This window comes from Desarmillaria tabescens, assembly GCF_030435595.1.
Source record: "Desarmillaria tabescens strain CCBAS 213 chromosome Unknown EV420scaffold_72, whole genome shotgun sequence".
NCBI lineage: Eukaryota > Fungi > Basidiomycota > Agaricomycetes > Agaricales > Physalacriaceae > Desarmillaria > Desarmillaria tabescens.
This window is the reverse complement of record NW_026848371.1, coordinates 152110-174444: the sequence shown is the minus strand read 5'-3', so window position 1 is coordinate 174444 and position 22335 is coordinate 152110. Positions and strand designations below refer to the sequence as shown.

The 22335-nt window shown below is 48.6% G+C and overlaps 11 protein-coding genes across 11 annotated transcripts; 7 read left to right on the top strand and 4 right to left on the bottom strand.

The window, feature by feature from the left end:
* Positions 1–287: 287 nt before the first annotated feature.
* Positions 288–3705, top strand: EV420DRAFT_1485739 (Nuf2 family-domain-containing protein; the record flags this gene model as incomplete). Its single annotated transcript, XM_060470283.1, has 12 exons — positions 288–361; positions 488–731; positions 784–795; positions 957–1237; positions 1290–1446; positions 1499–1702; positions 1752–1872; positions 1936–2138; positions 2188–2266; positions 2603–3386; positions 3440–3452; positions 3508–3705. The coding sequence occupies 12 exons, from the start codon at positions 288–290 to the stop codon at positions 3703–3705; spliced, it is 2370 nt and encodes a 789-aa protein (XP_060323856.1).
* A 63-nt stretch (positions 3706–3768) lies between these two features.
* On the bottom strand, positions 3769–5543 carry EV420DRAFT_1631595 (polynucleotide kinase 3 phosphatase-domain-containing protein; the record flags this gene model as incomplete). The annotated part of the gene is made up of 11 exons (XM_060476160.1): positions 5439–5543; positions 5107–5389; positions 4972–5059; positions 4807–4924; positions 4635–4759; positions 4516–4588; positions 4247–4468; positions 4123–4195; positions 3982–4072; positions 3889–3931; positions 3769–3857 (listed from the first exon to the last, which is right to left on the bottom strand). The coding sequence occupies exons 1-11, from the start codon at positions 5527–5529 to the stop codon at positions 3769–3771; spliced, it is 1296 nt and encodes a 431-aa protein (XP_060323855.1). The 5' UTR covers positions 5530–5543.
* Positions 5544–5574: 31 nt separating this feature from the next.
* EV420DRAFT_1580701 (NUDIX hydrolase domain-like protein) lies at positions 5575–6794 on the top strand. The gene is made up of 10 exons (XM_060474637.1): positions 5575–5694; positions 5745–5793; positions 5842–5893; positions 5947–6048; positions 6101–6112; positions 6165–6226; positions 6276–6330; positions 6378–6521; positions 6576–6589; positions 6639–6794. The coding sequence occupies exons 1-10, from the start codon at positions 5639–5641 to the stop codon at positions 6720–6722; spliced, it is 630 nt and encodes a 209-aa protein (XP_060323854.1). The 5' UTR covers positions 5575–5638; the 3' UTR covers positions 6723–6794.
* On the bottom strand, positions 6761–9309 carry EV420DRAFT_1315686 (SDA1-domain-containing protein; the record flags this gene model as incomplete). Its single annotated transcript, XM_060468662.1, has 7 exons — positions 8952–9309; positions 8471–8903; positions 8327–8425; positions 7731–8279; positions 7585–7677; positions 7257–7532; positions 6761–7207 (listed from the first exon to the last, which is right to left on the bottom strand). Exons 1-7 carry the CDS (start codon positions 9293–9295, stop codon positions 6761–6763), a joined length of 2241 nt encoding a protein of 746 aa, XP_060323853.1. The 5' UTR covers positions 9296–9309.
* Positions 9310–9331: 22 nt separating this feature from the next.
* EV420DRAFT_1580699 (uncharacterized protein) lies at positions 9332–10360 on the bottom strand. Its single transcript, XM_060474636.1, has 3 exons — positions 10018–10360; positions 9889–9969; positions 9332–9840 (listed from the first exon to the last, which is right to left on the bottom strand). Exons 1-3 carry the CDS (start codon positions 10255–10257, stop codon positions 9406–9408), a joined length of 756 nt encoding a protein of 251 aa, XP_060323852.1. The 5' UTR covers positions 10258–10360; the 3' UTR covers positions 9332–9405.
* On the top strand, positions 10361–12173 carry EV420DRAFT_1580695 (phosphoglycerate kinase). The gene is made up of 8 exons (XM_060474635.1): positions 10361–10493; positions 10541–10586; positions 10637–11163; positions 11216–11281; positions 11331–11465; positions 11516–11637; positions 11697–11901; positions 11960–12173. Exons 1-8 carry the CDS (start codon positions 10380–10382, stop codon positions 11993–11995), a joined length of 1251 nt encoding a protein of 416 aa, XP_060323851.1. The 5' UTR covers positions 10361–10379; the 3' UTR covers positions 11996–12173.
* A 164-nt stretch (positions 12174–12337) lies between these two features.
* Positions 12338–14273, bottom strand: EV420DRAFT_1752571 (uncharacterized protein; the record flags this gene model as incomplete). The annotated part of the gene is made up of 6 exons (XM_060480410.1): positions 12338–12475; positions 12701–12823; positions 12876–12961; positions 13027–13205; positions 13254–13533; positions 13583–14273. 6 exons carry the CDS (start codon positions 14268–14270, stop codon positions 12338–12340), a joined length of 1494 nt encoding a protein of 497 aa, XP_060323850.1.
* Positions 14274–14480: 207 nt separating this feature from the next.
* On the top strand, positions 14481–16849 carry EV420DRAFT_1580692 (jumonji protein). The gene is made up of 9 exons (XM_060474634.1): positions 14481–14791; positions 14838–15193; positions 15249–15254; positions 15309–15577; positions 15628–15687; positions 15736–15906; positions 15955–16018; positions 16065–16134; positions 16189–16849. Exons 1-9 carry the CDS (start codon positions 14511–14513, stop codon positions 16802–16804), a joined length of 1893 nt encoding a protein of 630 aa, XP_060323849.1. The 5' UTR covers positions 14481–14510; the 3' UTR covers positions 16805–16849.
* A 37-nt stretch (positions 16850–16886) lies between these two features.
* Positions 16887–19241, top strand: EV420DRAFT_1769096 (uncharacterized protein). Its single transcript, XM_060481006.1, has 3 exons — positions 16887–17009; positions 17066–18994; positions 19047–19241. Exons 1-3 carry the CDS (start codon positions 16907–16909, stop codon positions 19163–19165), a joined length of 2151 nt encoding a protein of 716 aa, XP_060323848.1. The 5' UTR covers positions 16887–16906; the 3' UTR covers positions 19166–19241.
* Positions 19177–20729, top strand: EV420DRAFT_1124348 (carbon-nitrogen hydrolase). Its single transcript, XM_060465938.1, has 10 exons — positions 19177–19424; positions 19473–19632; positions 19685–19824; positions 19876–19924; positions 19969–20043; positions 20096–20174; positions 20225–20294; positions 20343–20371; positions 20421–20476; positions 20532–20729. The coding sequence occupies exons 1-10, from the start codon at positions 19263–19265 to the stop codon at positions 20618–20620; spliced, it is 909 nt and encodes a 302-aa protein (XP_060323847.1). The 5' UTR covers positions 19177–19262; the 3' UTR covers positions 20621–20729.
* A 97-nt stretch (positions 20730–20826) lies between these two features.
* EV420DRAFT_1650236 (uncharacterized protein) lies at positions 20827–22299 on the top strand (the record flags this gene model as incomplete). Its single annotated transcript, XM_060478425.1, has 6 exons — positions 20827–20840; positions 20896–20967; positions 21022–21084; positions 21139–21232; positions 21285–21960; positions 22016–22299. The coding sequence occupies 6 exons, from the start codon at positions 20827–20829 to the stop codon at positions 22297–22299; spliced, it is 1203 nt and encodes a 400-aa protein (XP_060323846.1).
* Positions 22300–22335: the final 36 nt, after the last annotated feature.

Genomic DNA, 22335 nt, shown 5'->3' with positions numbered 1-22335 from the left:
TGAGAAGAAAGGTACTGCCTTATAAAAGAGAACGTACTTTTACGGGTGCAGAGCAGCTAGATTCCCCAATTATTGGGACCTGAGCCCTACGACGCGCCTCGACACTACGCTGCATCACGAGGTAAAAATACGACGCGACGTGGTCGCGGTCGCAATAAAGATCGAGTGACTCATTAGCACAGCCGCGCATCCGAACGCGATTCACGTGATGGGAAAGTAAAAATGCACGGACCTTGGTCCGGGAGATTCCGAATAATAAAGAATCTCATTGATGTTGGAAATTTACCATGAATTTCCTTTACATTGAGTCCCTTGAGATTTGCTTCTTTTGTGAAAGCTATACTGCTATTCTCGAAGAATTGTGCGTCTTGAATTTCCAGCGCAGAGCGGTCAGCTTTCGCGTGATGTCATTGTGACCGTTACTGCCTCGTGATGTGACTATCACGCCACCGCGTACTTGAACCACGACCACGACCTGCTCTCTCAGCTACATTCCTGCCAGTATGGCACCAAGAACAAAGAACCAGGGAATATTTCCTCTGATGGACGTGGCCGAAATTATCGAGTCTCTTAGTGCATGGGGCTTCACAATTAGTCCAGAGCAAATCAACCATCCTTCAGCGGACCTGGTCGAGACCATTGCCTATGCATGTCTTGCAGAAGTGACTGGCGTTTCTCGTGAAACCATTCAACAAGCGGCACAAGAATCTATGGCAGCCCATGAGGACAAGGTGTGTCCATGTTCTTGATAGTCCAATACACACAGCACTGAGCTATCTCCAGGATAGAGACAAGGTGTGTTCTCCATTCATTAGAGATATTAGTTAAATTCATGCTGCGTTGCTATAAGGATAGGGTACTGCTATTTACTCTGCTCCCCCAACGACACTGACATCAGATCAAAGGACCTGTATACGGAAACATTGACGAATAATATTTTGCTAACACATATGTAGGTGCCATCACCAATCACGAAAGAAAACCCATCGAAAACATTTAGGGCTCGTTTTGCTGCTGCAGCTAAACTGGATGACTTTACGTCGTCTGATATCTACAGGCCAACGCGCGAGCGCACTATTCGCCTTTTCTCAGCATTCATCAACTTTGTCAAGTTCACTGAACAGGATTCCAACCCCTTCGCGAAGGCAATTCGAGAACGCTCTGATGGTTTACTTGTCGAGAGAGACCAAGTTGCGGAACAACTTTCTCTCGTGCGACGAAAGACGGCTACCATACGGTAGGGTTGTCCGGATCCTCTCTTGTTCATGTCACTAACCTGTATTTGCTAGGGCTAAGATGGCGGAGGACGAGCCGCGCTGCGAGAAACTGCGGATTGAAAACTTTGAACTGAAGGGACGCTTACGGGCATCAAAGGAAATCCAGACTATCGGTCTTCAAGAACTCGAAAAATTAAAAGCTGAAAAATCAGCTCTTTTGAAGCGGAGGGTAAGTTCACCCTTCCATTTCCAATGATTTCCTTCGTAATACTATCCCATAGGAAGCTCTCAACGACGAGTTAGAGAGCGTGGCGGAGTCGATCAATCGCACTCGGTCACGGGTCGTGCAATCCCCAGAACGTATCAAACGTACAATCAGCACTATGAGCACAAGTGCTAATGAGGACAAGAAAATAGTCGCCATACAGGAGAATAAAGCAAAGGAACTCCAGGCGAAGTTTAATGCTTTGCATAATATCGAGAGGGTAAGTTATTCTCTGGATACAATATTTCGATACTTTACTGAAATCACAGGATGTTCGAGGGTGCATTGAACAGTTACAAACAGTTGAGAAGGAAGAGCGTTCTCTGCAAGAATCCCATAAAGAACTTAGTGGGCTCAAGGATGATCTTGAAGGCAAGAAGATCGAGCTAAGTGAGCTCAGACTGAAGCGAGAGGTTTGATCGTCTGCTCTGTTCAGGACATTCTCTGACGTAGGAATGCAGCGGGTTGAGAAGCAGCTTTCCAATGCCCATGAAAAGCTCGAGCGTGCCCAACGACATGCTGAAGAGAAGAAGCTTGCCAGCCAACGAACCATCGACCGTCTTCAAAAAGAAATCAATGACATGGCTATCGAACGCCGAGATAACGATAAACAGGTGGAACAGCTTCGGTTGGAGGCTGAGGAGGTGGAAAGAAAGGTCAGCCAACTAGTATCTTGGAAGGCTCGTTACTGATCCTCACCTTGAGATGGCCGAACATCTAAGGGCCAGCGAACTAGAGATAAACGAGCTTCTAGGAGAGTATTGGAAGTTGAGACATCAGACAGGTATGGAGTATCTCTGTCGAACGGTTAGCTAGGGCTGACCTCTGTAACAAATAGACGTCTATACAGAAACACTGGCCAACATAATCGGGGTTCGTTCTTAGCTTTGTCTCTTGTACTTCATTTTCCACTTTGATATATAGCCCATAATTTGTGTACTTTGCGTAAATGTATCTAATAATGTACATTGTAACCAGCGCAACACGAGACGAGATAAACTTGTCTAGTCAATTTCACCACGTGACCGCGGTCCCGTACCAAATTGAAAAACGTCGGCCCTCCTATTTGCTTCTTGTTCCTCAACGACGATGGCGAATAACATGGAAATTCCAACAACAGCACCAATTCTTCGACTTCCCGTCGAACTTCAGCAACGTATCATTGCCAAGCTTCCTTCAAAGTCACGACTGCGCTTCGTAAACGCCTGCAAAGTGTTATCGAACAGTTTCGGGTTTAGTGCCGTTTACCATGCTCTCAATGAGGCCAAAGGTCGCGAGTATCCGGACAGCAAAGAATTCACGTTTCCTCAATTACTCTGTCTTGCACCCTCCCGTACACTTGTTGAAAGGCACATAAAGCATACCGTCTTTCCGGACGACCTTGGTAAAGGTGAGGGCGACGACTTCCATGACGACGAAAGCGATCGCGTCATAGCCCCGCCGAGGTCAAAGACGATGAAGGAGCGCGTGAGCAAGACTTGGGTGGTTGAACCTGCGGACCTCGAGCACGCTTTGACCGAGCCTTTTTACATTTGTTCGGTCAAGTTCACAGAGGCACGGGATGATATTTTGCTATACGTGACATTCCCAGAGTACAATCAGCGCGGTTACGAGAACAATGACATCCTCGTTGTCTCCGACGGTGTTGAACCGAGGCCCGAGTATTTCGACAAGTATATCGCTACATTGGAGGAGCGCATCCCGGACGAGGACCGACTCACCGTCAGTGGGCCACACAGCTACAACAAGATGCTTGAAACAGGAGCTGTGCTCGGAGGGGTCGACCACAATATGATGCGCGAATTCTTTCTTGATGCCTGCGCCGAGTGTGGTGGATTTCGAACCATATGTCCTGGATGTGGAGGAGTCAGTCGGAGATGGCCTGATGCATTTGCTTCGTGCGGGTATGTCTTTTCTCTGTACTTGGACATCTAGATTGACGAATATGAATGAACAGGTTTGCTACACCTGTAAGTAAGCGCTACTTGGGGATGTTACTGATATCAGACTTACTTATGTCTGCAGTGTCCTCAATGTATGGGCTATGACGCTGCAGTGATAGCCGCCGGATATACCCGCTGCGATGATGGCCAAAGGATGATGGATGAAGAACTGAACACCCCGCCAGTCGACCATACCTTTTTGTCGTGCGAGCAATGGGAAGCCAAGCGCAAGACGAAGGAAGAGTCGAGCAAGAAAAAAGACACAGATAGTCAGGCCTAAATAGATGCTTAACATCTTTACGGACAACATAAATATTGTACAAAGGTCCAACAGTACTTGACGTTAAATTTGTAGCCACATCTTCCAGTATCTCTCTTCGTCTTGTGTACCTTCAAAACCCCAGTTCACCATCTTGATTTCCGCGAAACCCTCTTCCTTTTCAGGAGCTTCAGTACTTATCACGAAAGCTGATGAAAGCCAGGTACGGGAGAGCCTCTCGAGTTTCCTAGGGTAGTATTATTATAAAAAGAAACCTTAATTGACTGGAAGTTGTACTTCTCTGGTTTTCACAGACGGAGGGAGATTATAAGCGCGATATAGATTATTGTGCCAGGCTAGTTCTATGGATCCGGTGAACAAGAAGCACCTATGACTACATTAATCTGAATTCGTATTCCAGTGAGAAAAGGATCCCACCTGACTGGTATCCGGGCTTCTTTTGCAATGTCTATGTAATATTTTCTTGTCTTGACATCACGGTTAGTGTTGTCTATGGAAAACACGTAAGTGACTTTGAAGGACACCATTGTAGAATGCATACCGACTACACAACTCTTCCCTTCCGCAAGGGCTGTTTTCACGGCGGCAACACATTTCGGACGAGATCCGAGACTATCTTGATTTGTATGTACGTAGCTAGCAGGTTCAAAGTGTCGACGGAAGAAGGAGGTTTTGCCTAGACATGGATAGCCCACAAACAATACAAGCTCTTGAAGCGGAGGATCAGGTAGTATTGGCGAGGATGTCGGCATGACCATTGGCACTACAAGGTATTTAGTCACAGCCCGACAAGGAGAGATACTACTCAACAAGTTGGTAGAGATGACACATCGAATCCATCTAGGGTAAAATTAGTATGCACTGGAAGTCCTAGGAAGTATTCCTGCACTTTGATCAGATATAGAAAGAAAACATGCTTTAAATTCTACCTCCGGAGTATGAAATGGGAGACCAACATTCAGTGCCCATTTGCGATCAGTACAGGCGACATCCTTTTGTGACCCTTTCCACTTTCTTCCGGCGGCGTCGCCTACAAAGAAAGAGCTCTCCTTGTCTAACGGCGGCGTGAGGGCAAGGTCATTGAAAGGAAGGAGGCATTACCTATGGTCACACCTTCCGCCTCGAATATTCTAGTCAACTCATCCCACATCCCAGGCATGGGCTTGCGGTACTCGTCCTTGGCAGTGGCAGCGAACATTCGAAATGGTACTTCGGGGAGCTATGGTATGGTCAGAGACCGACTTGAAGGAAATGGGAGAAATGTACGGCAGCAGCTATTGACGGTATCTTCTGCTTCCAGGCGGTGAGAGCAGCGCCCTTGAGAGCCTGGTTGGATATTATTACGATGGAAAAGCTTGTACTCTAGTTAGTGTGGTATAAATCTGTAGCCATGGCACATACCCGTCCTGGTGCAACCTTTTCAAAGCTGTAGGAACCGTAGCATTCCACCATTCGAAATGCGTCGGATTCCCTTTCTCCTTTTTACTACCCTTGCCGAAGCTGGACTTTATGAGCGTGCCATCTAGGTCAAACGTCGCGACCTTGGCAAGACATTTTGGCGCCAAGTTGATTGCATGAAGACACGTCGTGTGGGACCCAAGGGGCTTAAGCCAATGAAACATGGAGTCCTGTTTTAAGCTCGTCGACGCGTCGGAGGACCTGTCTTTGGTGAAGAACGGATGGACTGGACACTAGTCAGGGTCTGATGGGCAGGGACAACAAGACGAACGCGCCTTTGGCAACCTTTTTGGCGTTCTCAGTGTCGGAGTCGGGTGCAGAACGTTTTTTGGACGACGATAATGACGAAGAAGGTGTCGACGACATGAAAGTAATAAATTAAGAATATGGGTGGCTGTGTATGCGCTCTCTCTCTCTATTACTACCACGACCACGTCTCAGATTATTCCCTTCACTGCCTGTATCCTATAGAACAATGTCACAGACACCAAGGATAATATCCTCAACCGAATTGCCAACCTCAGAAGCAAAGTCAGTCTCTCCGTTTGGAGGCACTTCTTCCGTGATCTGACTTGCTGCAGGTGGATCACCTTGAAGAAGTTAACCTACCAGGATGCCACAGGGAAGGAGGTGAGCAGCTAGTTTTGTTACCAAATCCTTACCTGACGATGCTTGTAGCGACCCTGGGAATGTGCCCAGCGCACGACGCGCAAATCGACCGGCATCGATGGTGAATACTTCTTCTCACCGTGTCGAGGCTGCAAATGAAGAACTAGCATGCAGCTGTCGCCATCTTTGCCCTTATACGATCCAAGACGAATGCGTTTCCACTGTCGACAGTCATTATTGAGCAGTATAGGCCACCGGTTGACGCGCATGTTATTGGTGTGTAATTAATTTGTTCATACTCTTCCACGACTTCTAACGTGCATTCAAGAGTTACCTGCAGGTATCCAAAAGATCCTAGCTTCTGTTTCTCAATTTCGTGACACCATTTACAGGTCTCATAGACGAAGGAGAGACACCAGAGTCGGCTGCTATCCGGGAGTTACAGGAGGAGACAGTGATTTCGTTTGTTATGCAAGCAATCACACCTCTGAAATTGTTTACAGGGATACAAAGCTGACAAGGTCATTGAATCGTCGTCTGTGGTTGTCTGCGATCCTGGTGCGCTGCTGTTTCTTCGCATTAACTATCTGCTAAGATACTGCTAGGAATGACCAATGCTAACATGAAGTTGGTCGTTCTGAATGTCACCTTAGAGGATGCCATAGAGCATCCTGAGGCCAACCTTGAAGCGGGCGAGTTTATTGTCAAGCGAGTCGTTGAGTTACACAAGCTTAATCAGGAGCTTCAAGGCAAGTACAGCCTATAACTACCGCTACGCTGGGCTAACTATATATCATCTCTAGACTACGCTACGAAGGCAAACTACACTCTTCACAGTATGGTATCTCATGCTGACTTCTTTGCAGGGTTTCGTTGTCGATGCTCGGCTGTCACATTTTGCTGCAGGTTACGCCATGGCAGAACGCATCAGAGCAGGAGAGTTCAATTAACGCAGAAATAACTGGTTGTATATGTACTTGTACAAATACTACCGACGAGCTTTTTTCGATTTTTCGATATGAGCCCTCAACTTCTGCTGCTTCTCTCTCAATGAAGCTTTCTTCTTTCCTCTCACGGCCCCGCTGCTCAAGATCATCATGATCGGCTTATTTCTAGTCTTTTCACGATTCGTCGAGCTGCTCGGGGTGTCCTTGTTCTTCTTCCCTTTGTGTGAACCAAATTTGTCCCGTCCTTCACGCCCCTTCGCTATTGACGCCATCCGCTCTGCGTAATCAGCTTTTGCCTTCTTGCGTGGGCCGAGAATGTCGTTCTCTGATATGAATGTGTCCTCTTGCGTGCCCTGCATGGCCTTTTTGTTCCCCTCAAGCGCAGCTAATTTCCGCTTGGCTTTGGAGCCGCCACCCGCTTCCACAGCTTGTGTAGCCGCCTGTATTCGAAGATCGTTTAAAAGAGAGAAATCCGCAGGTGTTAGAATCTGCGTACTAGAATTAGATTCAACAGGTTCGAAAAGAGAACGATATCACCTTGGTAGTCGCCAGTGTGGAGACCCGTGCTGCCAGATCTTCAGAATTCTTGTCTTCAGGTTTTGCGTTCTCCCCGTCCTTCTTCTCAGCCTCATCTTCGCTATCACTAATGACCAGTTGGTCATCGGCATCATCCACATCTATCCACCCTTCAGATTCCGATGAGGAATCCGATGAGTCGGACTCGACATCCCAGTTCTCCCAACCAGCATCGCCTGCATCATCAATATCCACGTCTTCTTCTTGCCGGAGCTTATTGAAATGGTCTTCCAACAACTGTTTCAGCAGACGATCAGTATTTATTATCATTAGTGAAGAGTTCACGTACCGAAAGCCCCTCGATATCCACAGCAGCGTCTGCACTATGTCCGAAGGGTAAAGGCTGTGTACCCGAAGCCATACCCATGCTAGCTTCTTTGCCCTATTCACCCAGTCAAGATCAACGGAGCCAATTATAATGTAAAGATGTCGCACCCGTTCTCTACGCTTCAACATTCCCGGATTGACGTCACGATAGAGCTGAAGAAGACCCCTTGCGGCAGCTATCACGGCCTTGTCCTTACTTTTCCTGTACTCAACTAAATCCCCCAGCATATCTTCTTCCATCGCCCATGGCTGCCGTCTACATACTTCGCGTATGGCATTCAACCCAGCGGCAATGACCTCGCTGGCCACACCCGGGTGAACGAATTCGTGAGCAAGTTTTTGAATGATGGGTGTTAGTGCGTCCGGGGGTGTTAGTTCGTGCACAGACTGAGCTAAGCTGACAAGGATGGCTGGGACGCGCAGTTGGTGGTGAGTAAGGTATTTGACAATGTACGTATAGAATCCGAGCACGCAAAGTTTGTGCGAGCCCATGACACGGGAGAGGAGTTGCATGATGAGGATCTTGTGGTCTAGCGAAAACCGTTTTTCGTAGTGGTTAAGGATGTCATAGAGTTTCTCGGCAAATGTTTGAGGGTCATTGAGGAGTTGGAGAGCAGGAAAGTTGGGGTTTGCGTCGCCTTTTCCATTTTGTTGTTTCTGTGAGGAGGTTAAGATATGGGGTAAATAGATTATAAAATGCACACCTTTTTCGCGCTGTTTAGCTTCTTCTGAAGCTTCTTGTCGCCGCTTCTTGTCTTTTTGTTAATTTCTCGGCGATGATGAAGAGAGCGGACATCTACGGTCTACGAAAATGTAAGATTGCTAGTATCAATGAGAGATTAGCTTACCTCTTCTTCCTCGTCGTCACTGTCCTCTTTTTCTTCATCGCTGCCTAGAAAGAAGTGGATAGATGCACTCTGCACCTTAACGACAGGGTGGAAGCAGCCAAGTGCAACGATGGAGACAGGTTTAACATCAGTCCAGATGCCTTTCCTCCAGAGTTCTTTGGTGAGGATGATGGCCCACATTGCATCATGGCCGTTGGTCGGGGAAGCAGACTGTGAAGTGGAGGCTCTCAATTTACCTTTGTCGCCGAGAATTTGACCATCCATTCCTCGTTCAACCATTCCAAAGAGCATCGCTTGAACGGCACGGTTGAGTTTGTGGTTTGTTGAATGGATGTTCGCAGTACGTATATCAGAAAGGATAGTTTTTCGGATGGAAGAGCGCAGTGCAGACGAAGTGGTGCGAGGTAAAAGGGGAAAGAGGGTCTTTAGAAGCCTAAAATGCCGTTATATGTGAGGAATTCACAAGTAAAATGGGACGCACTCGATGGACGTTATGACATTTTTATTGCGGAGCATAACAAGATTTTGAACGAGAGCCTTCCTTGTATCCGGCGACAAGGTTGCATAGTTTTCCAGCAGCAATGTAGAAAGGTGAGACGGAAATTCCGTTGTTTCCTTGGGGTAACAGGGCGCGACCTGAGCAATAAATGTGACGAGCTCTCTGAATTGCTGGGCGTGTTCACTTGGATTTGCTTGGAAAATCTGGCGAATACTGTTGTAATGGTTCCATTGCTGCAGAAATTCTTCCTTGTATGCAGTTGGGTCGCGCTTGATGAGATTCTGCAGCTGAGGAAGATTTGAAGTCAAAAGGATGCCGCGACCCATGGCGGTAAATGAAGAGGACCGTGGGAAAGAGAAAGAGATGGCAAAAAATCCAAATGTTACAGGTCGGTATCACAGCAAGCATACAATTAATAGTAATAAATTCATAACAATTAAACCGCTGCCTCTGCCGTCGTCGTCGTCATCGTCGCTGGTGGTGGTGGTGGTGACTGCGGTGGCGGCGTCTCTTTCTCCGTCTTTACTTCGGATACCGTTGGGCTTACTGCTGTCGTCGATAATCCGCCCCTTCCTCGACCCCTGCCCCGACCTCTTCCTCGACCACCTCCACGACCGCCGTCTCCAGAAGGACTGACGGGCGACGACGACATAGAGCCTTCGTTTGTCTCGCCGTCAGCTGGCGTGGATTTCTTCTTCCATTCGCCAGTCTTGCCAGAGTCCCATTCACGGCTCTGTATCTTGTCCATTTTTCTCTTTGCATTCTGTTCCCGTGTACGGTCAATGTTCTCCTGCACCTTGCGGACATGTGCTTGCTTGATGCGCTCCGATTCCTGTGTCTTTCTGAACGCGTCTTCGTCGGCCTTGACGTCCTGTACAGCGGTAAGCACGCAGAGATACAGCAGAACAGTGTACCGTACCAGTCTACGCTGCTTTATCTTCTCATTCTGTTCCTTCATACGCGCCATTCTCTCCGAGAGTGCCTGTTCACTGAGCTTGTCCTGTTGCTGCCGTAAGAAAAGAGAAAGGAAACAAGCACAACGACGCACCCGTTGGTTGCCACCTGTCTTGACGCGGTCGGGGTTGACGTACGGTTTCTTCTTCTCTTTCGCATCGCCCGTCTTGCTGCTCACCGCCGCCCCACTATCTTGCTCAGCAATAGTCGGCTGTGCCTCGCCACCAGGTGTCGCATCTACTGTGCTTTCCTTCTCATCTCTAGACGATACTGGAGCATCCGTGACCTTGAGCTGCTCAAAGTCGAGCCCAAGGGTGTTCGACGAAGTTTCCATCCAAGACAAAGGCCGTGTGGAACGTGCAAGAGAGTCTGGATCAGCCTTGACGAGATCCAAAATAGTATAAGAGCCGGGATCCCAGTCCGGCCGGCACTCCGTATCCCTTACCTTCTACCACCATGTCTCTCTCTAACAAGCTCGCCATTACTGACCTTTCGCTCACTGGGAAACGCGTCCTCATTCGTGTCGACTTCAACGTTCCCATCCAGGAGGGCAAGATAACAAATCCCGCCGTAGGTCGCCATCGATAACAGCCGGAATCCTCCTGATTTCCTTCTAGCGAATCGTAGCAGCCCTACCCACCATCAAGTATGCTCTCGAGAACGGTATTTCCATATGCTGGGATGCATGAATTCGTATCTAAATGATGTTGCAGGTGCAAAAACTGTTGTTCTCATGTCCCATCTTGGTCGTCCCGATGGCAAAGTCGTCCAGAAACACTCCCTAAAACCTGTTTCTACCGAGCTTGAGACGCTCCTTGGCAAGCCAGTCATCTTCTTGAACGATTGCGTCGGCCTCGAGGTCGAGAGTGCCGTTGCTTCTGCCCCTTCCGGTTCCGTCATTCTCCTTGAGAACCTTCGATTCCATATCGAGGAGGAGGGTTCAGTGAAGAACAAAGACGGCACTAAGACTAAAGCTGATCCCGCCAAGGTTGCTGAATTCCGCGCGAGCCTCACCAAGCTCGGTGATATCTACGTCAACGATGCCTTCGGTACTGCTCACCGTGCACACTCCAGTATGGTCGGTGTTCAACTACCTCAACGTGCGTCTGGCTTCCTCGTCAAGAAGGAACTCGAGTACTTTGCCAAGGCCCTTGAGCACCCCGAGAGGCCTTTCCTTGCTATCCTAGGTGGTGCCAAGGTGTCAGACAAGATCCAATTGATTGACAACATGCTGGACAAGGTTAACTCGATCGTGTTATGTGACGAACGTTATATCCTCATCATTATTTCAGGTCAACTCTTTGATCATCTGTGGTGGTATGGCCTTCACTTTCAAGAAAACTCTTGAAAACATCTCGGTTTGTTATATTACAAAGATGCAGTTCAACTGGTTCATTGCAGTCCTAGATTGGAAACTCCCTCTTCGACGCAGCTGGATCTGAGAAGGTTGCTGGTCTCGTCGAGAAGGCGAAGCAAAAGGGTGTTAAGATTGTATTCCCTGTCGACTATATCACCGCTGATAAATTCGATAAGGATGCAAAGGTACTCCGGTCTGATTCATTTCCAAGGAACGATCTAATCTGTCCCCACAGACCGGCACCGCTACTGAGACGGAAGGCATACCTGATGGCTGGATGGGTCTTGATGCCGGGCCCAAAAGTCGCGAACTGTTCCGTGAGGCCGTGCTCGAGGCCAAGACCATTCTATGGAATGGGTGCGCAATCTTTGGGGTGATGATGCATCCAGACTACTAAATTTATTCTCTATCTTTAGACCCCCAGGTGTGTTCGAGTTCCCTGCTTTCGCGGCTGGATCTACTGCACTTCTCGATGCCAACATCGAGGCTGCTAAGAATGGGGCCGTCGTCATCGTTGGTGGTGGAGACACAGCAACAGTTGTCGCCCAGCACCACGCTGAGGACAAGCTGAGTCATGTCAGCACTGGTGGAGGTGCCAGTCTCGAATTGTTAGAGGGCAAGGTTTGTACACTTCTCATATCACCTCCAAGTGGACACTAATCCGGACCATCTCACATAGGCACTTCCCGGTGTCGTCGCGCTTAGCGAGAAGTAGCTGTAAAAGATGAGAAGAAACTAAATGTACGAGAAGATAGACATTATTTTAGTACTTAAAACCATGTATAAGTAGCAAGCGGCATCGCACAAACAAATTTGCAATTATCAGAACACGAAATGTATGTAATGAGAGTGTTGCTTATTACGACGTTGCGTTTACTATGACCAAGCTCGACGCTGTTCAATTCGTGGAAAGAAATCAGATGTGATAGAAGAAACCGCTGCGTCACCCTCGAGTTCTGTGCATGAAATACCGGTGAAAGGAAAGCATAAGATAAAGTCCGAGGCTGCAGTGTTTCCTCTTAGGCAGTTGAAATACTATTTGAGTATGCCGAAATGCTTATGAGGAAGCAAGTGCAGCACAAATTTCATCTATATGTTCGATCGGGGCACCGGCTGCTGTTTCTCGCGTCAGATTTTCGTCCTTACACCGAAGAGACTTGTCCCTAGCGAAGATGTCATTGGGACAGGAAGGACGCTAAGGGAACTGGAAAGCATTTCACGTCAAGCAGAGCAAAATAACTGAAGCAATTAAGCAATTAAATACAGCCGGGGATTTGATAACGAAAGAGGGGGGAACCGTTTTCGTTCATGGTTATCGGTCACAGATTGACTTTCTCTCGGAAAATGTTCATCCTGGAACTGACTGACAGAATGGCCACGAATGGCAACGAATCTTAACAGTCATTGGCGACTGACCCACGACGGAGATGTGCTCCCATGAAACTAAAACGGGGGTGGGATGCGTATAACGCTGAGGTACTTTGACCTCCCCCCATGGTCTTCCAGGATTACGCAATGCCTGAGGGTCAAGTTGAAAGTAGAACTGTAAGAGTGGTTAGTAGCGACACAATCAGGAGAATGAGTGGTGCATTTACCCTCTCGTCGCTCCGGGAATCCACACATAGCTTGTGTCCAAGATGGGCAAACCAAACATATTGCGAAGAGTCTACCGTGGTTGTCACTGAAAGATAACAGCATCTCAGTTAGCAAAAAAACTCATAACTCGTAGCATGAAGATCCCCTTACCAAGGTCCAGGCGCTTTCGGATATAGGGATGGCTGTCTCCAAACACGTCCATAATGATTTGTCGGTATTCAATCAACCACTTCTTGAACTGGTCGCCTTCAAGTTCTTGACACAAAGCACGCCCAAGACTGAGACAGAGCGTCTTGTCCACGTCAAGTCCCAGAGGGACACTGTATTCTCTACTTCCATCAGCAACACGCAGATATTAAACGTAAAGGAACACGAACGATCTCCCCTTGGTCCAAGCTCCGAGTTTGCGCAGGATGTCGAACTTTTGATACTCATGATCCCACGCTAGAGAATACTCGGGGTCCTCGATCACTTTTGTCCCACCCATCTTGAGGATAGACGGAATGGAATGAATTCGTAGTTCATTCGAAGACGTAGGATCGATGGCCTTGAACAATACAACAAATTTCTTGGTTAAAGGATCAGTGTATCCCACAGAGCCCAGTGGAATGACCTGTTCCAGCATGGGAATATAATTCTTGTAGTAATGTGAGCTAGCTAGGAATCGAATGATTAGTTGGGATTGCAAAGACATATGGCGACATACCGGGATATTGCTTGTTGATCTGGAAAGACAACCAGTCCAACCGTTCGCCAAACATAGCTTGAAGGGCAAATTTCGCCCCTACATATTGTTTTCTATAATTATAGCTCGTCCTCGTCAAGGAGTCTCGCAAAGGGGCCGGAATGGCAGCTGGACTAACTCGGACAGTTGTAATGAGCGAAGCCAGACATTTCCATTCCCTCAGAGGGGTTATAAGTCGCTGCGCTATTACGGACGTGGATCCCATAATACAGAGCTGTCTGACTCCTCGGTCAACCATTGGACGATTACATTGACAATCAATGGGATTCTCATATCGGAAATCGAAGGGTACCCAGCGTCTGTAGTGGTATATGATAGTCAGCTTTGTGATCTGCCGAGGAATCCAGAAGAGGGGGATGTGGACCTGGGGATCATCGAGATAGTCTACGTAGATATGGGTAGCATTCCGGGGTGCGTTAGTGCCATGGAATAATTTCCGAAGAATAAACTCTATCCCTTTGTTAGCCATAACGGAGGGACCGCATCGTCCTTTCGGAAGGAGCCGGGGCATAATCACATAATCCACCCTGAGCGTTATGGTACAACAGAGCAGTGGATTTGGCATTGAAGACATGGACCGGATGGTATACAGTTGACCTGCGTTATAGGAGAAGGGAATGACGGTGTGGGTGGAATTCACCTCCTTCATGATAGCTGACCATTGTTTAGATACAAGAGAGCAATTTGTAAAAGTTTGGGTGTATTCATCGGTAGAAGATTGGATGGCCCAGAGCTCGGAGAGACTGAGAAAAATTAGTTCAACTGGAAGTGCCATAGGGGTAGTCTGTGGAGTTTCAATTATCAGAACACGAAATGCATGTGATGTGAAATAATTGCTTATTTTGGTATCCCTTGTCAGAGGTAATCTTGGATCCCGCCGTCGTGCACCATGGCCCAAGCTCGACGCCGTTCAACCCGCGGAAAGAAATCAGAGGTAGTGGAAGAAACGCCTGCGTCCCCGTCGAATTCTGTACAAGAACCCGAAGTAAAAGAGGAGCATAAGGGAAAATCCGAGGCGGCGACCGAAGAAACATGTCCTTCTTGTCCCAAGGACGTCTCCGGAGATACCAGCCTTGACAAGAACAACTGGATTCGCTGCGATGCTTGCAAAGTTTGGTATCACTGGGGTTGTGCAGGAAATGGCGAGGATTCCGCCTCTATAGACAAATGGTGCGCCTTGCCGTTCCAGTTACGGACTGCATTAATATTCACTTAGGTATTGTACACCATGCCTGCAAGCAGATCCCAAGCGCGCCATTACGCAGAAAGCCCCAGCACGCAAGTCTGACCGGAAGCGAGCGCCGAGAGATTACGCTGGGCTGAATTCCAGTGGGATGGAAATGGACCCAACGAGATGGGTGAGGATGATGGACGGCAAGCACATCAAGCCAGACCAATTCAAGAGGATAAAAGGTGCAGATGTTGGACTGGAATGGCTGCAGGATGATGAAAATGCAATGTTGGAGCCCATTATCATCGAGAAACCAGATGGACTGGGTATGAAAATGCCGCCTAGTGACTTTACCGTCGAGGACGTTGTGGAAGACGTCGGTGATGATGTTCCTGTGGAGGGTATGTCGCCCTTCCCCGTCGCCGTCTGTACTTCCATCTAACTTGTATTTTGCAGTCATAGGTAAACAGTACACTTTCCTTTCACTGCGTTATGTTGTTGATGTGGAAATTGCAGATGTTGCAACACAATCCGCCTCTCCCGGGTGGAATCTTGGAAAGTGGGCAGATTATTGGGCACTAGAGTCTAGCAAAAGGGATAAAATCAGAAATGTGATTTCTCTGGAGGTTTCTGGGACACCACTAGCCGACAGAATACTTCCTCCCAGGCTGGTGAGAGAGCTAGATTGGGTGGACAACTTTTGGCCAAGTACAAGGAAAGGAAAGGGCCACACCTATCCTAAGGTCCAGCTATACTGTTTAATGGGCGTTGCTCAAGCGTGGACGGTGAGCAAACTTTGACCTTAAAGTGGTGCCTTCGTTGACATTCAATACAGGACTGGCATATCGATTTCGCTGGATCTTCCGTATATTATCATATACTAAGTGGATCTAAAGTACGCTACACCGTGTTGGTTTTGAATCAAACTCATACCTGGCCTTAGGTCTTCTACTTTATACGACCAACGCCTGCCAACCTCGCCGCGTATGAAAAGTGGTCTGGGACTGAGATTCAAAGTCAGACGTGGCTTGGTGATATGGTGGACGAAGTCGTCAAAGTTTCATTAACAGCTGGAAATACCATGATAATACCAACCGGGTGGATACATGCAGTTGTAAGTGTATCTTAATTGTACCGAAACTTTGAGCTCACAGGTCTTTAGCACACTCCGGAAGACACTCTTGTGTTTGGCGGAAACTTTCTACATTCATATAACGTTGCTACCCGTGAGTCTAATTTGGCTGGTTTGAACAGACTATTCATCCCAAGTAGAGCTCAGAGTGCGAGACATTGAGATTGCTACATCAGTCCCCCGAAAGTTCCGATTCCCGATGTTTTCAAAGTAAGCGAGTGTCTGTTTGTACTATCCGTCTTGGAAGGTTAACGACGGTGGCAGACTCTGCTGGTATGTTGGAGACAAATATTTACGAGATCTCAAAGCGTCTCCAGGCAGCTCACTCCCGCCTCGTGTCGCAACTTCGGTGGCCTACTTGGCTGATTTTCTTGTTTCTCAAGTGCGCATATTAGAGGGGGGCGATGAGGCGGCCAAGAAAGAGGTCAAGGAGCAAATACCACATGATCGCGTCAAAGACCCTGCAGCCGTTGCTCGAGAGCTGCGGTGGAGAGTGCGTATAGCGACTGGTGTTACCAGCGATGACGAGGACAGTGGAAAAGTGCCGAATATCCGTACCAAAAATGGGGCAGGTACAAAGCGAAAACGGACGATGTCGGAGGACCCCTCAGAAGGGTATCCCGGTCCTGTACGTTTCAAAAATTTCAAACCTAGGAAATGGGACAGCATCGATGAGAAGACGGAAGATGGTGAGAATAGGGAAGTCAAGTGCCGACGACCGTTGGATGATGAGCCCGTTGAAAAATGGACAGAAGCCGAGGGAGAAGACACGGCTGCTACGAAGCGACGGCGGCAGGTGCTGATAAAAGTTCGAAGAACACGAGATGGATTGGAGCGAGAGGTGATTGAACGAACGATTGAAGAGTGGAAATTTCAGTAGCAGAATATAATCTGTGCCTTTACATATAATAAAATTATTCGTATCCTTTTCTTATCATTAAGTGCACGTGCACCCTCCTAAACTGATATCATTTGGACCATCATGTCCTCGTCGTCGCCGTCGTCGTCACGCTCAAATTCTGTTTACTACCAAGACGCGAGCGCCATGCCGCCCATCGCTGAATCCGACGTCGACGGTGCCAGACGTAAGACGATATTCCCAGCCCATGTCGTGCGACACTGATAGCAACGTTTCTCCCAGCCCTCATGTACCACAGCAACCATTCAATGCCGACCGTACCGCCAGACGGTCCACCACAGTACGACGCGGTGCCGCAGTTGCCAACATTTGACCCGTCGGTCGCGCTCGAAGGCTTCTCGTCGATGAGCATCAACGACCAGCGGGCTCCTACCCATTCGGCGCCTTCCAGCGACCCTATTGCTCGCTCAAAATCGTCCATGTCGATGCGCTCGTACCAGTCTGCACCGCAACCCCGGACATACCAGCACCAGCCGCCCAGACATGTCAATAGCCTACCACCGGCTCCAAATTACAATCTTCCACCCCGTCAGTACTATTCTGACCAAGCCGACAATGTATCCGTTTATACGACAACGACAGACAGCCCTGTATCTCTCAACAATGGTGGATTTGAACGTTTCGACCACCAGGCTACCGGTGGGTATGGTTACGACGACCAGGGCAGTTATGATTCCATGCACATGCAGCGATACCCCCAACAAACATATAATCCTTTGTATGCTGCAGCGTCCAATGTCCTGGGCATGGGTCCACCTCCTGGCCCTCACAATCCTTCTCCTTCCACTCCTGTACCACCTTCAGCGCAAGGCTACTCGTCGAGTTTCAGTTCTTACAATAACGACACGCTGCCCACCAGTATCTCTGCCCCACATTTACCACCACCCAATGGTTACGACATCAGGCCTCCCATGAATGGTTACGATCCCAGACCTCCGAACGGATTGCCGCCCAATGTCTTGCCCCCGAACGCTGTCCCTCTCAACGGTCTGCCTCCCAACGGATACGACGTCAGTCCCCATCCCGCTCCCTCATTGTCACTATCGCTAGACGATAACACCTCGGATTTCGAGCCTCGGCCATCGCTGCAGCGCGGCGAAACTTCCGCTTCTGTATCTCTCTCTTCAAAGAAGTCCAAAGCGATCGATCTCAGCGCTCCTCCTTACACAAAGGAATATATTGAACAGTATCGACAGCGCATAAAGGGAGATCCTGATCCCGAGGCTCACTTCTTGTATGCCAAATACCTCATCGATGCCGCTCGGAAAATCCGTGCCAGTGGCAAAGATCAGCGAGCTGCTAAGAAGTATAGTGAGCTACTCATAACTGAGGCCCTCAAAGTTATGCGCCGCCTGGCTACGCAGGGTGAGCCGTATAGCGAAGCTCAGTTCTATATGGCGAATTGTCATGGTACAGGTGCACTTGGTCTGCCGGTAGACCATGAGCGAGCCTACCACCTCTACCTTCAAGCTGCTAAACAAAATCACGCATCTGCCTGCTATCGGGTTGCTGTTTGTAACGAGATTGGTGCAGGTACCCGGAAGGAACCTGAGCGTGCGGCTAACTTCTACCGCAAAGCCGCATCGATGGGAGATACGGCAGCGATGTACAAGTTGGGAATGATCCTTCTTCACGGTTCTCTCGGTCAGCAGCGTAACGCCCGAGAAGCGGTTGGATGGTTACGACGGGCAGCCGAACAAGCAGATGAAGAGAATCCCCACGCTCTCCATGAATTAGGGCTCTTGTATGAAATGAAAAGCGGACAGGTCGTCCCTCATGATCCTGTTTATGCCAAGAGCCTGTTTACCCAAGCGGCGCATCTCGGTTACACGCAGTCACAGTATAAGCTGGGCCAGTGCTACGAGTATGGCTCATTGACATGCCCTGTTGATCCTCGGCGGTCGATAGCATGGTATACCAAAGCTGCGGAGAAGGGAGATGCAGAGGCTGAGCTGGCGCTGAGTGGCTGGTACCTGACAGGAAGCGAGGGAGTTCTGAAGCAGAGCGATTCAGAAGCTTATCTCTGGGCCCGACGGGCAGCGAACAAGGGTCTGAGCAAAGCCGAGTATGCTGTTGGGTACTATGCTGAAGTGGGCATTGGCATCAAGCAGGATATAGAGTTTGCAAAACGATGGTATATGCGAGCAGCAGGTTTGTCCTCTGTTTGCATTATTAGTCGAATATTTTCTGATTTTTTTTGCAGCTCAAGGCAACAAACGGGCGATGAATCGATTAACTGAGATGAAACGAATGGGAAGTAAACGATTAAATGTTGCACGTCCTACGCGACAACAGGCCAAGGATGAATGTGTTATCTGTTAGCTATAATATTTATTGCTTTCATTTACGTGGAGCTGGTCTTGTATATTCTTCCTGCAATAATGGAGATAAGACAGGCACTACCATATCTATTTCCACCATGTCGTTGATCAGCAAGGCTCCTGTTTTCAAGTCCTTTACTCTTGCCTTGATCCAGCTGGGAGGTACCACCGCCAGCAAGGCTGACAATCTGAAGCATGCAAGAGAATCGATACTCAAGGCTGCCACGAACCCTGCCAAGCCCCAGGTCGTCGTTCTGCCAGTACGATTCTTGCCTTGCGTCGTCTACCGACACTCACCGGAAGAATAGGAATGCTTCAATTCGCCTTATGGACACGTCCATTTCCCGAACTACGCTGAAGACATCGAGTACGTTCCCGGCAAGCCGTACGATATCGCCCAGAGCAAGAGCGAGTCTGTGAAGATGCTCTCGTCGGTTGCGAAAGAGGCTGGAGTATGGCTCGTTGGAGGTAGGCTGCTCAGGGCTCTCTAGACTTGGATTACTGACTAATGCTGGGGCAGGCTCGATACCAGAACGCGAACCGACCAGCGACAAGCTCTACAATACATGTACAGTGTACAACCCCCAAGGCGACCTGATTGCCATGCATCGAAAGGTCCATCTGTTCGATATCGACATTCCTGGAAAGATTACGTTCAAGGTATGGATTCTCGCTGAAGAGGCATAATAGATGCTCAAGTGTGTTCTCTAGGAAAGCGAGACCTTGACGGGGGGTGCGACTCTGAATTTCTTCGACACAGGTGCGTCTTTGAAAGTAGAGAAGGATTCTGCTGACACGGGCTAGATTTTGCACGTATTGGCTTGGGTATCTGTTACGATGTACGGTTTCCAGAGATGGCCATGATAGCTGCACGAAATGGTTCAATTTCTCGGCTGGTCCATACCCTGCAACGCTGACCGTCTACCGCCAGGCTGCCATATGCTCATTTATCCTGGGGCATTTAATCTGACGACTGGACCTCTTCATTGGGAGTTGCTTCAACGAGGACGGTAAGGATCAGTGTTATTTCGTCCACCAGCTCGTTTATCGCTCGACGTAGCGCCCTGGATAATCAAATCTACATGTCTATGTGCAGCCCCGCGCGAGACTTGACGTCTAAATATCATGCAGTATGTTCTACCTGTAATATTTTACCGATATTGGCTAAGCTTTGACAGTGGGGACATTCGATGGTGGTTGACCCGATGTAAGTGTATGTGCTCGTTGAATGTACAGGGTTTACTCTCTTGCTGTAGGGGCAAAGTACTCTCTGAAGCTGGACACGACGAAGAAATTACCTATACAGAAATCGGTACTTCCTATCCATTTTTTCCTCAATTCTTTTCTGAAAATTTATTCCTCGTTAGACCCCAAAGTGTTTGAAGAGACTCGGGCCTGGATACCTGTAACAAAGCAGCGTCGCTTTGATGTATATCCAGATGTTAGTCGAGAATAATTATTAGAATTACTCGAAAAGGGAGCAAAGAAGAGCTGTGTAGATTTTCCAGATTTGTAAAGTTGTAGAAACGCGTAGATGGTTGTGGAAGGACTGCCTTTGTAACAGCGGCAATATGTAACGCGTGACTTAAGTACCCTCTACATTCTGCCATTCTCCTTTAACGCTTTTTCTTCCCTTCTCCTTCTTTCCTCCTCACCGTCATCATGGTTAGAGAAACGTCCGTATCTTCACCTCCCTGCGACGCGAACACATTTCTCATTCCTTTTCTACAGCAAATTTTACGATCTACTCGAAGTACCTCCTACAGCCTCAGAGGCCGATCTCAAAAAAGCCTACCGCAAAAAGTAGGTGCTTATCGTCGCTTTCTAGCACAGTTTTTAACACTTTTCTTCCTCTAGAGCACTGCGGTATCATCCTGACAAGGGTGGAGATCCAGATAAATTCAAGGAAGTTACGCATGCGTGAGTAGCATGGCTTATTTGTTCCTTCAGCCTGTCAAACAGCATCTGCAACAGCTACGAGATACTTTCCGACCCCGACAAACGTGCTGTATACGATGCAAGAGGTGAGGCCGGGTTATCAGAAGCAGGAGGAGGGATGGATCCCCAGGTGAGTGGCGGTCATGTTACACCGCCCGTCAACGTCCTGACCGTACCCCCAGGATCTTTTCAGCCAGCTCTTCGGTGGAGGAGGCGGTTTCGGTGGCGGAGGAGGATTCTTTGGTGGAGGCGGTTCATCTCGAAATGGTCCTCGCAAAACGAAAGATCTCGTCCATCGCGTCCACGTCACTCTAGAAGACCTCTACAAGGGCAAAACCACCAAACTCGCACTGACACGGAACGTTATATGCTCAAAGTGTAAAGGAAAGGGCGGTAAGGAAGGCGCTGTCAGGAGTTGTTACTCGTGCAGTGGGCGTGGTGTCAAGATTACCATGCGACAGATGGGTCCGATGATCCAGCAAATACAGTCACCCTGTGATGAATGTTCGGGTACCGGGGAGATAATCAATGCGAAAGACAGGTGTGGGCAGTGCAAGGGCAAGAAGGTGGTGCCGGAGAAAAAGTTCCTCGAGGTGCATATCGACAAGGGTATGAAGGGTGGCCAGACGATCCAGTTTAGAGGCGAGAGCGACCAGTCTCCTACAGCGGAGGCTGGGGACGTCGTTATCGTCATCGAAGAGAAGCCCCACGAGCGCTTTAAGCGCCAGGATAACGATCTCATCACGGAAGTTGAAGTCGACCTCTTGACGGCCCTTGCTGGTGGTCAGTTTGCTATTAGGCATCTAGATGACCGGGCGCTGGTGGTCAAGATAGATCCTGGTGAAATCGTCAATCACGGTGAGTTCCACTTTTTTTCGTGATATCGGATATCGCTGATATTCTTTCTTTGCAGGTGACCTCAGAGTCATCCACGGACAGGGTATGCCTTCACAACGGCACCATGAACCTGGTGACTTGTACGTGAAGCTCAACGTTAAGTTCCCGGAATCCATCGATCCTTCTGTCATTCCTCTACTGGAGAAGGCATTACCACCGCGCAAACCTATCGAGACCTTCGACAAGCACGTTATCCTCGACGAGGTTCATTTAGAGGAACCCGATTCGCACGGCGGAATGCACGATGAACCAATGGATGAAGACGGAGAAGAGCCTCGCGTACAGTGTGCCCAGCAATAATTCTGGTAGTTTCCTTCATTGCTATCCTGGCTCTTC